At 34.3% G+C, this 15108-nt stretch overlaps 1 protein-coding gene across 1 annotated transcript in view; it reads right to left on the bottom strand.

The window, feature by feature from the left end:
- PPP1R3A (protein phosphatase 1 regulatory subunit 3A) overlaps window positions 1–12680 on the bottom strand; it is a 38094-nt gene extending 25414 nt beyond the window's left edge. Inside the window, exon 1 of the mRNA XM_061166346.1 lies at window positions 11893–12680. Coding sequence (XP_061022329.1) covers window positions 11893–12680 — 788 coding nt within the window. The remainder of the gene's footprint in view (window positions 1–11892) is intronic.
- Window positions 12681–15108: the final 2428 nt, after the last annotated feature.

Raw genomic sequence — 15108 nt, 5'->3', positions numbered from 1 at the left:
ATCAGTGAGTGCAGCAAGCAGCAGCGGTAGAACTAACATGAATAATCAGTATTGGCCATGGTCCTGGCAAAAAGAAAGAATGAATGACTCAGTTCTGATCAGTGGACATACAGTATCTGTTTTTGGTCTTTTGTTACTCAGCCAGTTGGATTTTTCTATTTTCCCACTGGTCTGGATTGTGGCATGTGTGTCTGTGATTTAAGTTGCTTCAGTCATGTCTGAGTTTTTGCAACCCTATGGTATGAAGGAGGCCAAAAGCTGACCAATGGATATTTACTTGGGATATTAAGATTACTTGACATTACAGAATAGTAACACTGTAGTGACTCAGTGGGCTTCCCCGGTGACTCCGCGGGTAAAGAATCTGCCTGCATTGCAGGAGGCACAGGAGACAGGTTTGATCCCTGTGTCAGGAAGATCCCTTAGAGGAGGGCATGGCAACCCACTTCAGCGATCTTGCCTGGAGAATCCCGTGGACTGAGGCTCCAGGCAGACTACAGTCCAAAGGGTCCCAAAGAAAATGAGTCAGCTCTTTAGAAGACAAGAAAGAAGGGAAGACTGAATGATCCTTTAGTATCCTATAGTAGACTATATTAACTTATTTTTCAATTTGATCTTTCTTTGATATCCTGGTACTTGAAAGTAAATTTAGACTGACTACAAGATGTTAATGTGGGTGATATGTTCAATTCTAAATTCAATTTTGAGTCAATTTAGGCAACAAATATGCAAATATTCAGAGATAAATTTCCCTCTTATCTGTTGTTTTTATAATATGTAAATATGGTTTTTGTATACTTTATTCTTTATTTTAAAAATAATGTTTATTTTTAATCAAATGCACAATCATTACTTATGTGGCAATGGGATAGAATATGAGTGCAGAATTAATAGTTGGCAAAAGAGAAATCACTTCATCACTTCTTATGTTGACGATTCTTATTTGCATGACTAGAATGATGTCTATGATTTTAAACAAAATATAGAATAAAGGAAGAGGGATTAGGATTGAAGGAGAAATGTAACTTTGATTTTGGACATAAGGGAATTAATTTGCCACCTGGGTATCCAGATGGAGATGACCAGAAGGCCCCTGAGTTTTAAAGATTGTGAAACCAATAAAACCACTCATCATTAATGTTATAATAAGCATAATTCATTCCTTAATTATTCCTTCATTATTCAGAATGAATACTTTAGGATTTTACCAGACTTTATGGTTATCAGGTTTAATCAATATTTTTCTTAGAGCTTTTCCACATGAAACCCTTTGTTAGTCACAGTGGGGAGTAATGCTTAAACTAATATATCATCACTGACCTCAAGGACCTTGCAGTCCAATCGGGAAGATGGTACACACATAAACGTTTCTGAAACTTGTGAAAGTGCAGGGAGAGCCCACTGCTGTAAGGTAGTCTTGACAACACTGACTAAACATATAGAAAGGAGTATATGACAAAAGTCCTCTTCCTTAAAATAAAAATATCTGATAAACAGTAAAGTTTCACTGAATGTTAATTTCTTTGCCTATAAATTGCCTCAGATGCAAACATGGCAAACATCAACCCTTTTATTTAAGGAGTTGTTTTATTTTGCATCATGGGAGTAGCTACTCTATGGGAAAATATTACCAGAAATGCAGGTAGTTTTAAGGAAGCTTGTCAAAGCCATGAAAGAGCAAAAGCAAGTTGCCTAGCATGAATAAATCGCCATAGGAGTAGCCCTGAACTACATGAGTTTTACGATACTTGTAAATAAATGCCTTGAATATTTGTATAACTGGCATGATCTCAAACTTAACTTGGTTTGCCAAAGTTAGCTTTGAATGAGGTATTATTACTAATACAAACAGTATAAAATACTGGAAAATTACTATCTTTGTGAAAAGTGAAAAGCTCATGTGTACATATATGTGTACTTTCCACCAAAAAAGCAATGCATCAAGGATGACTTGAACGCAGGTGGGCAAAATTACTTATTCTTTCTCCATGTTAGAAGTTCAGCACAGATATTGAAGACAAATATGAAGGAAGCTCAAGAATTTCATGCTGAAGTGATCATTTTATTCATTCATTTTATGTATATATTGACTTGTTTAGAATTTTTGAAACCCAGGTGGTGCTAGTGGTAAAGAATCCTCCTGCCAATGCAGGAGACATAAGAGATGCAGGTTCAATCCTTGGGTTGGGAAGATCCCCTGGAGGAAGGCATGACAACCGACTCCAGTATTCTTGCCTGGAGAATCCTAGGGACAGAGGAGCCTGAGGGGTTACAGTCCACAGGATCACAAAGAGTCTGACATGACTGAAACGACTTCGCACACACATGTTTAACTTAACAAATACATTATCGACTAGATTGACTATACCAATACTCTGTACATATTAATTCCTTCAAACAATACCTTTTAGTTAAAATTGTAACACACTCTTGGAGAGAGTAGCGTGGAAACATATACACTACCATATGTAAAGTAGATAACCAGTGGGAATTTGCTGTATACATCAGGGAACTCAAACTGGAGCTCTGTGACAACTAGGGGGGTGGAATGTGGTGGGAGGTGAGAGCAAAGTTCAAGGCAGAGGGGACATATGTACACCTATAGCTGACTCATGGTGATGTATGGCAGAAACCAACACAACACTGTAGAGCAGTTACCCTTCAATTAAAAATCATATATGGGGAAAAACTGTACACACATACAGACACAGAATCAATAATTTTAACATATATTCAAATGACTTCTGTTTGTAGACACAGTATTAACCTTTCTACAAAATGATACTTAAATTTAATCATTTAAATTTTATCATTGATATTTAAGATAGCTTAAATTTCAGTTGATCAGTATTACATTTGATTTTTATAAATCTATTCAAACTTTCTTTTCAATGTACTCATAAAATTATATTTTGAATGAAATTGTATTAAAAATTAGATTTCTAGAAAATAGTAACGATTATTCGAAATTATTCACTATTTGTCTAAGAGAGCTTCAACAAATCTAATACAGCTAACTTTATATGCAGGATTGAGGAATAAATGGAATGATCTTCTGAAGTACTTTTAATTTTGTAATTTAGTAAAATGAAGTCTATTTCCTTCTCTGACTTCAACAAGAGTTCAATAATCAGGACTCAGAGGTAAAGAGGGTAGGATTGAGAGTGCTTCTTAGCTATCCTACTAATCCATTCAGCTTCCCCTGATAACCGTGGTTCTGGCAGTTCACAGTCTTTATAATAGTCCAATCATTCACTGCTTGGTGATGATCTTTTTCTTCTCTGACTTTTGCATTGAAACACTACAAACTAGCTTATTAGTTTAATAATTAGGAACTCGAGGGGAGATCTAAATTTATTGAGCTTATTTGACATAGCAAATAGAAATCAGTCACATAAACAGTGTAATTCTAACTTTAAGTATAAGGATAGGAATTCCAACATTTATTTGAATTGAGAATTTCAATTTCAATTTCAATTGAGAATCAGCATTAAAAATGACAAGATTAAAGACATAGAACAACAGGAATGACTACATGAAAGATATAGAATTTCCTGATAGAATACTTTACTAAAGAATACAATCTCTCCGGGAGATGTTTAAGAAGAGAATATTATAAGCATTATGCTTGGGTAGTTTTCAGAATAATTTTACCTGAAAGCAAAGGATAGAATTAGATGGCCTCTCCTACAATACAATTCAAGGAAGACTGTTCAGATCAAGTGTTGTATTAGCATTGGGAAAAACGATTATAATTTCATTTATACTAAAACACAATAGTCTTATATACATACTCAAGATTATATCTGAGGATCATATTTTTTTTTTCTGCTTGTGCCTGAATGTAATTTTAAAATCTGGTGAGATTTTTCTATTGGTAAAATACTCAAGATATTTAAGTAGTAACAATATATTATTTTAAGATTAATCACCCAGAGGAGATCTTATTAAAAAGCAAAACTACTGTTTTATTTCCTATATGGCTTATGAATCTGAAAGTTACCCAAGCAGTTCTATGTAATTTGTAATTGTGTGAAGACATCTATCATAATTTTTAAAAGTGAAAATCAGTTTGGGGTTTTTCTTATAACTTCATCATCAATAGGTTAGCTTTGTATCATGCTTTAATTCTGTAAAATAAGCAGAGTACCATCAGTGTTAAATGGGTTATAAACTCTGTTTCACATAATTAGTAAAAGCATCTACAGTTTGGCATGCTTTGTAGACTTAAAGCTTGGGGATATTTTGATCTTTTTTACTTCGCAAATTTCAAAAGGGGTGAATGAAATCCAAATCCACAGCTGCACACAGGACAAATCATTGTCTTACGATGTTTGAATTGCATTTCTAGTTGTAACTTGAATAGCACTGCTATGCAACACAGACAGACAGTTTTCAGAGTAACTATAAGGGGAGGGAACAGTGAAATTTCTTAAGACAGGTTTTTTTAATGAACAGTTGGTCTCTGTTACTAAACAGTGCTGTGTAACAGTCCAATGTGCCAATTTATTTCTATTTGTCATAAAATCTTTAAACAGGAGGATGGTCTGATTAAGGTTTCAGAACCAGTTATTATTTATATGAGAGTGAAAGTGTTAGTTGTTCAGTCATGTCCGACTCTTTGTGACCCCATGAACCATAGCCCTCCAGATCCCTCTATTCATGGAATTCTCCAGGGAAGAATACTGGAGTGGGTTGCCATGTCCTTCTTCACAGGATCTTCCCAACCCAGGGATTGAAACTGAGTCTCCCAATTGCAGGCAGGCTCTTAAGTGTCTGAGCCACCAGGGAAGTCCAAAAGGTTTCCAGTGCCTTCCCACTGTGGAATCGAACCCTGGTCTCCAGCGTGACAGGTGGGGATACTCACCACCATACTAACAGGAAATTTCAGTATTATTTATATAATAGATAATAATACTACCATGCCAGTTACCCAAGAAAAGTTATTAAAGAAGCAGAATAAAAACCTGAAAAGATTTGAGAGTTATGTCCTGAGGACCCTTTTCTTTTTATACAGTGGTGGGGTACAGAAAATGCTTTAAAAGCAGAGGAATGATTAATATTCAAAGGTGTATAATATATCTTCTTAGAGGAAAAAATTATATCAAATTAAATTTCACTCTCTATTCATGTATATATTCAGAGATGATAAGATGAAACTGTGTATAGCCAATTCAGTTTTTAGTCCAAAAGAACCATCTTAAGAAGAACTACCTTAAGGAAAAAACATGTTGTAGTTCATTAAAAAAAAATACCTAGTTTCTGGTTGATGTTCCAAAAATTTTTTGTAGCCCAGAAGTTTCTGGAATTTGGGAATCATTTTCCCCCCATAGTGGCAATGCTATAAAATATTAGTTTCCCTAGCTAGTGCCCCAAAACTTATTGAAAAATCCATAATTCTAAAACTGTGTGTGTGTGTTAGTTACTCTGTAATTCCTGACTCTTTGTGACCCCATGAACTGTAGCCCACCAGGCTCCTCTGTCAATGAGGTTCTCCTGGCAAGATTACTGGAGTGGGTAGCCATTTCCTTCTCCAGGGGAACTTTCCCACCCAGGGATTGAACCTGAGTCTCCTGCACTGCAGGCAGATTCTTTACCAACTGAGCTACAAAACTATGGATTTGTACTAACCTGGGTCTAGGTAGCAGGAATGATACTGAGGGGGAAAAAACATTTCTCCATTAATTTTGGTCATAGGGCTAGCCATATACAAGATTTTAAAATATGGAATTTATCACCAATATCATTTTGAGTATCTACAAAGTGTCAGCAACTGGGATAGATGTTTATATATGTTAGCTAATGAATTTTTCATAGCAACTCTGCCAAGTAGAAATTATATCCCTATTTTATATCTGAATAAAATGGATACAAAGTATAATTTATCCAAGTTCATACAGCTACTAATTAGTAAGAATGAAAGCCCAAATATGCCCTACTTTACTGCTTACACTGTTTCCAGTATGCCTTAATGTTTTTGGAATCCTCCTTCCCTCCCAAATATACACACATACTCTAGACCCCCTGGGTCCGCCTGCTTCTGTGGAGCTCTTACCACAACTCTGTACTCAAATCTGCCTGTACCCCATAGTGCTCTCTGCTCTAAAATTATCCATTTCCATTGTCTTAATCCAAACTCAAAGCCCATTTGTGCAGTTGACTTTAATTTGCTATAAGGTAGGTATAGTCCCTTCTGTCCTGGAGGTGTCTGCATTTAAGAAGAGGAGTTTTGTGTGTCTGTATTGTGTAAATGTGTGCATACACATATAAACACACATACACCTATATCTGTATGATCTTTTAAGTCTGACAACGTAGTGGGCAATCAGGCCCACTTCAGGTGTCTGCCCTTGGGGTAACTGCCCTTACACTATTCCTGTTGGCCTGTTGAGGTGAAACCTTGGAACAAAGACAGGAGTCACAGTCAGCAGAAGTGGAAGAAGGTGAAAAATCTGTGTCCCACTTCACAATCATCTTTCGCCTGGAGCTTTATTGGCCCTGTGTTCTTGGCCCCCGCTCCATTTTTACAGGCTGCAGATGGGCTTCAGGTGGGAAGTTAAGCTCCTAGAGATCTCAGAGGATCCATTTGAGGCCTGGCATCTATAGTGATTCCCTTCAGCTAGGGTTTGAGAGAAACTCTTGAATGATGAGACCCTCTTCTCTCAGAAAAGGTTCAAAACTACTCTAGGGAAAGTCAAGGCTTATAGGAGTATGGATTTCCCAAAAGACCAGGAAGCCACAAAGCCCTGGTAGATCTCCAAGGAAACTCTAAGCTAGTTGGCTCCTTGTTGTCAACCAGCTGGCAGTTTCCAAACAGTCCTCTTGACGGGTCCTATGCAGCTGTGTTTTATGTTTCCATGTGGCCTTGCCAGAGGTCCCTCCCTTAAACAGACCAGGCTTCCACAATTAGTCAGGACTCAAAACAGGTTAGTTATGGAATATATTAAGTCCTAAAGGCTTCATGGGGCTATTTACACTTCTTTGGACTATTTCCAGGGCTCCAGATTATACTGTAAGTGTAAATTAAGGAAGTCTCACAATGCTGTAGCTCTGACTGGAGCATGCAATGTGGGCATATATTAGGCACCATTTTCCAATGTTTTTCTTGGCTTCATTTTAACAATTTACCACCCTGAAAGATAAACTCTCTGTAATCTTCAAGTCATACTTTAGAAAGCCTCTCTCTCATTCCCATTCTTGAATGTGCCTGTTTCTATTATTCCTCATGTACAGAAACTGAAGAGTGATCTTTTTTTTTCCTTTGGCATTGAAATCTTTCAGGAATTTATTTGCATTCACCTGGCCAAGTTATAAATACCATCCAACACCTATATCATGCCATTTCATTACTTAAAATAATAAATTGGTTTCACTTAATAAAATACAAGACCATATGAAGTCAGTCTGTGTACCCAACAGTTGGGAACATTTAGCAGCTGTTGGTAGGGAAAAGGATATGCTGAAAAGGTCAGTCCCCTGGCCAGTACTCAAGATCAGCTATTGATCACAGATTTGAGAAAACTCAAAATGTCATGTAAGTGGTTCTTATTTTTCATCTGTGGCTTCCCTTGTTTTACCTGAAGAATCTGAGCTTGAAAAAAAAAAAAAAAGAATCTGAGCTTGAAAAAAAAAAAAAAGAATCTGAGCTTGAAAAAAAAAAAAAAGAATCTGAGCTTGGCTTTAATGTTCTCTCCCCTCACCCCCTCTACTCTCAGCCCGTGTGAGGACTGTTTCCTTGGGGCCTCTGGTCTTCACTGAGTCATGTTTCCAACCTTGTACCTAACAACACAGTACCTGACACACAGGCCCTTAATAAACACTTATGGAATGAATTTTGAAACCCTAACAAGAAGACTATGATGTCAGAAGAAATAACACAAGTCCAAGAACCAAGAAATGAGCTGAACACAATTTGATAATAATGATGGCAATTATATTTGAGTTTTGATGGCTATATATGTGCCCAACACTTTACTAGAAGCTTTAAAAATATAATCTCATTTTATGTTAACTTAATCATCGCAAGACTGGACAAGCACCATTGCCCCTATTTTACATATAAATAAATAGCGGCTTTGAGAAGTAAAATAATATGTCCGTAGCCACATAGTTATTAAGTGAATATTAACTGGGATAAATATGTGTGTCTGTTCAATACCACAATCAAGCCTTTTTTAACCCTTTTGATCTAGTCCTCAATTTTTTAATTTATTAAACAGGAAAATTTTAATAGTCATTAAGATCTTTTCCAACTTTAAGATGTTCCAGATATCAGGTAACACACATCTCAAGAAAACTGACAATTCAGTGGGTTTCCCTTGTTGATTAAAATCCTGAAAAAAACAAAGAAAATTGCTCTCCAAAATGGAAATTTCAGAAACTCTGAAAAGAAAGAAAAGAGAAACTTTTGGACAATTTGGGCCTCTCTAGGGTTTTTCAGATCCACCTAAAGCTAGAGTTAGCCTTGGCTTTTTACAGGAGTTATTATTTTCTGATAACTTACTATGTGCCATACACTAGGCCAAAACTTTATATGTATTATTTTATGGAAATCTCTAACAATCTTTATGAGATTGTACCATTGTTATTCACAATTAACAGAAGGAGTCTGGGTTTAACTTGCAGAAGGTCACACAGCCAGCATGCGGTGCAGCTTAGACTCAAACCCAGATATGTTTATCTATGAAACCCAAATTTTAACTTTGAAGGTATATTGCTTCTGCGTGTTATTTTTAGTTTATTTACCTAATATTACTTCTGTCAATGTTATTTAATTCTTTTGGTCACTTATTTTGAAATAATCTCCATGGGACATAGATCAGCAGTCTGCTTAGTTTGTTTGCTAACACATACTCCAGTACTACATCTGTGGTGACACTTATCAAGTATCTCATGATGCATGCCTTTCAGTGCAATTAAATACCTCTGGGTCACTCTCGGTCACATGCCTATGAGTTACAAATTCTCTCCACCCCCCAACTAGATATTTCTTTGTATCCAAAGGGGATAGATTAATAAGAACAAAGAAAAACCAAAAACAAAAAATCAGACAACCACATCAATGTGGAGGTTTGCAAACTCTGACCTGAAAAAATCTTCCATAGAGAAAACATCATGCCTAGGGTGACTAACATAACAGAAATCTTACCACACTAAATGTATTCCCACAGTTCATTCTGTACCTGTTAGAAGGGATTCTTGATGCTTTTAGAAGATACAATCTCTGAGACCCTGATAGCAAATTAACTTTGAAATCAAGAGGAATTCACGTTAGTTGCTACTCTCTACGTTAAGACAGACTTATTTTCAGTCTAACTCTGACTTATATTACATACTATTATTAATCTACCTGTATATATGAAGTAAAAATTCACATATATTTCTCTTCTGCATTTATCTTCCTAAAGAAGTGACCTCTAAATTAAATTACAAAATTCTGTAACTTTTGAAGGAAGGAAGATATTTTAGAAGCTGTAACTTTTTTGATCAAATCAGTGTTAGTGAATTTTTGCTTTAGCCGAGTACATATTTCGTAAAGGAACACTAATAAGATGTGCTATTTTTCCCTAACCAAATTCTTCACAATGAAATCCAACTGCAATATTCATTTAGAAATTTGATAATGCTCTCTTGTGTGAGTTTTAGGAATATTTGAAACCCCAATGCATATAAATTATATCATGGAAAAGCTGTATAAATATTCTATTATGGCACATGCTGTTCTAAGGATCTGTCAGGATTTCCTTTATACACTCCATTTTGAGTGGTATATAAATCAGATGTAAAAATTCATGTTGGACTGAAACTTAGCACAAAAGGCCTTCTCCAGAGGCAAATGCATTTTTTTTTTCAAAATGTGGTTTGAATTATGTTGGTCATTTTTAAGTTATAGAAGTGCAGAAAATGTATTTGTGGTTTTGAAGGAGAGAGATTTTTTCCATTTTTATAACTCATTAGGAAACTTTACAGGCCTTTAGACCATTTTGTGGTTTAGTTCTTCTCAAGTTTTTCCCCAAAGCAATATTAAAACTTGAATGGTGTCCGCTATGAACCTAACAATTACTGTTCTGAATATAAATGTGGGTATGGATATATATCCAGTTATACTTATCTTAGACTAGGAGAAGTTTCAATAATATCAAGACTGGGATAGATTAGGTCTAGCAGTTATCCATTTTTGTTCTTATTTTCAAGTCAAGTTTGGTCTATCAAAGGAATCCTCTATCTTTACCATAGTTCAGCTTGTAATGCTTATAATTTTAAACTGTGTTTCTAACTTGCAGAAAAATCCAGAGTTAAATACTCCTTCTTTTATGAGATCTTTGACAATATGGCTTTGCCTTTTTTAAATTTTGCTTTTCTCTAATATATAGACCAAGTTGCAGCCTGTACATTATTCACTGATGATGATCTTATTTGTAAAGTATTTAATATGTGTATGTTTATGACAAATTAGTTTATTAAGTCGTGTTGAACATATTTTGTCTACATAGCTAAAACTTTGCTGAGTAATCTAGTAAACATAAATTATTTTAGCACACAGATTATGATTTTATTATTTCTCAATAGCATCAGTTAAAACCTAAGAAAGTTTATTTGGACTAAGAAAGACAGCATAACTCACAAAGTCGGTTAAACCAATCTTTAAATTACTTTAAAGGATAATGAAAACAGAAATATTTTATATGATTGAATTGCTTCACTTACATTATATTTAGTTCATTAATGCATTAGAATAGCACATTTAGTGGTTATTATTTATTATCATATAATAGATTAAGGCGTTAAAGCATGAGAGATTAAAAATTTTCCAATGTAATTCTTTATGTTTTTATTTAAGTCCACTTAGAATCTGGATGTCTTGATTCCTAATACAGTTCCCTTTTCGTCATATTACACTATTTCTGGTGCAGTTACTAGAATCTTTGGGTCTAATGACAGTTAGGATGGACCATCCAGAAAATAATCAAGCTTTTGCCTGTGGCTGGTACAGCAATGTGATTTTCCTTTGGGACTCTGAGGAGCAGGAGACATCCATCTTCTCCTGGATGTTTTATCTGCTCACCTACTGTCATGGAAATGAGCCAACTCTACAACAGACAGAACTGAATACCCATTTATTTTTATTTTATTTTTTTACATTAATAAGAGAGCAAGGTTACTAATGAAGGGTCATATCCCAAATCTCTAATCTATAAAGCTAATATCCTTATTTCTACTTGGGTCATTTTTTTTATTCTGCTCCATTTACTTTTACTAAATTATACTACTTTGTGTTCTATAATGTTACATTTGGTTATAATTATAATTTTTATAGATAATTCATATACCACTCATATACTACTTTATCTTAGCTTATCACTAAAGTCATCATAGCTCTTAAAATATAACTAAATATGTATCACTCCAGACATCCCTATACAACTAAATGTCATTGAAAAGTTTGAGGGGAAGTCTATGAATTTCTGAGCACTAGGTACATATTGAAACACAGTTTTATGCTCATCAGAAATGTTTTTAAGTACAGCAAAAGAATTTAAAACACTAAACATAAATATACTTTAAATGGCAAAATAAACAGTTTTACATGTTAAGAATCTAGATTTCATGGTTTAAATTTTAGCAATTTATAGCTCATTAGGTAGGAAATATACATATTTCACTCCCCCTGCTATCAGTTACATTATACCCATATTTTCCTTACATCTGGAGGAGAGATGACACAGTGCTATTATTCAAATATCACTGACCTTGTTAAAGCCTAACACCATTGCTTTATACATAACAAGACTATATTTTTAAACAGCATGGCTATTTCTTAGTAGTGAAATAAAGAATGACTTTTAAAAACTTTAAAATTATGAAAAGTAATGATGTAAGATATATCCTCACCTTGATTTTACCTTTAAGCAGCCTTTTATTTGTCTATTAGGAACGTCTTCCTGTAGTTTTTCAGGCTCCGGCTCTTGTTCTTTCTTTTGACAAACCAATACATAATTTGTGCCATTATTATTTGACCAAAATGTACCAACAGAAGTTTCATAACGTATACAAAACTCAACTTTACTGCCATCTTTTTGATAAGGAGGAACCAATGATATCTTAAAGGAGAACTGGTCAGTTTCACCATCACATGAATTTGGAATATATTCTGCTAATATATCATAATATGTCTGCCAGTCATCTAAGGACATTCTCACATATACTAACTTCTCAAAAGAAATATTCAAAACTCGAATAATGCCCTTCATACTTGTAGATCCAGGAGGATACTCGGTTGATTCCAGTATCGCTTTCTGTACTTGAAGTTGTTGCATAAGCTCTTCTTTTGAAGAAGGCAAGACAAATTGTGGAGATAAAACATATTCTTCTGTGTGGAAAACGTCCTTCCTTAAGTCAAAATCAATTGAACCACTCGGTAATTCCCAGGAATCAAACTCTTTAACAGACACAAGATTGAATCCAAAGGTGTCAGCAAATGAAACTCTTCTTGCACCTGATGGTGGAGAGTCCAGGTAAATGTCTTCAGATGAATCAGAACCTCGTCTGCTAGGTTGTGGGGAGAAGCCAGGTCTGAAGGTAGCTTTAACTTCTTCATCTTCAGAAAGAGAATCAGATAAACTAGGAACTTCTAAAAAGTTATCTTTGCTAATCTGACTAGGTTCTTCAGAAGGCTCCATTGGGCTCTCTGATATCAAATAAGGGAGAACTGTACAACTAGTAGAGGCTGATATTTGAGACACTGAGGCTTAAAATAAGTATAAGGTTACAGTTGACATTGCAAAAAGGAGTCAGCTCTATAAATAGGTCCGATGGCGTGTAAACTATGCTTGCTTGCCTCCAAAGGCCTTTAATATGATAGCATCCACATTAACTCTCAGCAGCATGTTTCAGATTTAACTCTTAATTTTTAAAATTGCGTGTGTTTATGAGTTCTAAAGAGACATCTTAAATCATTTTCTGCTGTGTTTGAAAATCTGAAACTTTAGAATAAAAATATTACTTTAACCTGTTGATATTAAAAGTTAAAAATTGAACCATTTATTTTAAAAGAGAATAAGAATATTATCACAATACTAAATATGTAGTTTGAGTTCGATCCATCCACTGAAGAAGGCAAAGGAAGGCAGGAGAGAATAAGAACATTTATAGAACTGGAAAGATCCAGTGTTTAATAATAATGATAGCCACCATTGATTGTGGACTTATATATAATGTGAACTCTAAATGGTTAAATAAGATGCTGGGAGTTCTGAGGAAAGAAACAAGATTTAGATGGAGAAGGTATCATTTGAAAGAAATCATGAAGGGTAGGTAGGACATAGACATGTAGGGTTAGATGAGGTAGATTTTCCAGATGGAAGAAATAGTGTAAGTGAAGGTATAAGACAAATAATTAGTCAAATCTGTTATTTTAAACATTAGCAAGTTTCTTTTAATTAAGTCACGGAAAAATATAAACAAGTAATATATTAATGACTTGAAATATAAGTAGGCAATGATAAACCTGGTCCAGGAATAAAATATTTATGTAAAATAAAATGTTTGGAAAAATACCATTTATGCTCACAAAGCAGAAGTTAATACCATGATATTTTGGGATTCTATGTGAATTTTAGAGTGTGAGCAGCCTGTTTAGACTCTCATATTTTTGTATTACTGTAAAATCTATTTTGTAGATAAACCTATAAAAATGTAAACATACATATGCTTTGACCTAGAAAATGCTCCAGCTACAAATTTGCTCTATCAGTAAGGGATAAGTCTGCAAAGATGAATGTAAATGTATGTTCATAATAGGACTGATTATTTTAGAGGCTATATAAATATCCATCAACAGGGAAATTGACAAATAATGTTACACCCATTCAATAGAATATTTTACAGTTGTTAAAAAGGATAAAGTACCAATTTATGTGTTGATGTGGAAAAACAACCAAAATAACTTCTAAGTGAAGAAAAGAAAGTGTGCACAAATATGTACATAGAAAATTCCTGGAAAGACACAAAAGAAACTACTAGTAGCAGTTATCTCTAACCACAGAGGTTAAAGGTTTTAAGTGAAAAGGACTCATTCATTTCACTTTATGGTGTCTGTACTATTTGAAATATTAGCCATGACCAAGGTTTTCTTTCAACGTATTTTCAACTCAAATAATTTGTGAGAGGTGATTATTTTTTAAGAGAACTCAATAACATACTTTCTTAAATTTAAACTTTATAAATAATTATGACTTGCTGAATAACTTGAATTGTGTACAGTAGGGAATTAAGGAATTATTTTGCAAGATTAAAAATAAGTGTTGTCTAGGATAAGGAAATGAAAACTACTTTAGGCTTTATCACATAGCTAGAATGGGTGATGACCACATGGATTGTTCAAGAATGGAGAATTGTGGAAATGATATAATAATGTACTGAAGTAGTTTAATTATTCAGGGATGATAAGCAGAGACATGGAGATAAAACCCCTGGGTTTGTACTCTGACTGTGATACTTACTAGCTGGGTAACCTTCAGAACATTGCTTAAATTTTCTTACCCTAAGTTTCTCTGATTGCTAAAATGTAATGTTAACAATTAAATGAGATGCTTACTAAATAAATATTTATTTAATATATTGCTAAATAAATAGCTATATATGTTTGTGAAAGGTTGATTTCTGAGATACACCAATAGTTAAATCAGCTAGTTAGGTGGATAGGATAGATAGAAATAGATAGATTGCAAAGAATCTACATATATAATAAGTAATGGTTTGTAATTTGTTTTATTTTTGTCTTTTTCAAAGGCTATCTTATAGAACACTTAGCTTTAGAACATAAAATAGGTATACATTAGGAAATGGTCCTGTTTTTTGAGTTAAAATCTCCTTTTCTTAACTTCTCTTTCCACAGAGCACTACACCCTAGATTTGTAGTAATTGCTGCCTATCTTTTGGAGTTTATAACCTTCACATAATTATAGATGGTTGACCTGTTCCCCTTAGTCACTGCTTAGATAAAGCGAAGTGATTTCCTCTTTTTAATCTCTTCTTATAGGTCAATCCCCAGCGCTTTTTATCATTTTGTTACTCTTCTATGAATCCTTCCAGCTTGCCTATATTATT

This window comes from Dama dama, chromosome 18, assembly GCF_033118175.1.
Source record: "Dama dama isolate Ldn47 chromosome 18, ASM3311817v1, whole genome shotgun sequence".
In the NCBI taxonomy this organism is placed as follows: Eukaryota; Metazoa; Chordata; class Mammalia; order Artiodactyla; family Cervidae; genus Dama; species Dama dama.
The sequence above is the reverse complement of the archived record's forward strand: the minus strand, read 5'-3'. Positions and strand labels throughout refer to the sequence as shown.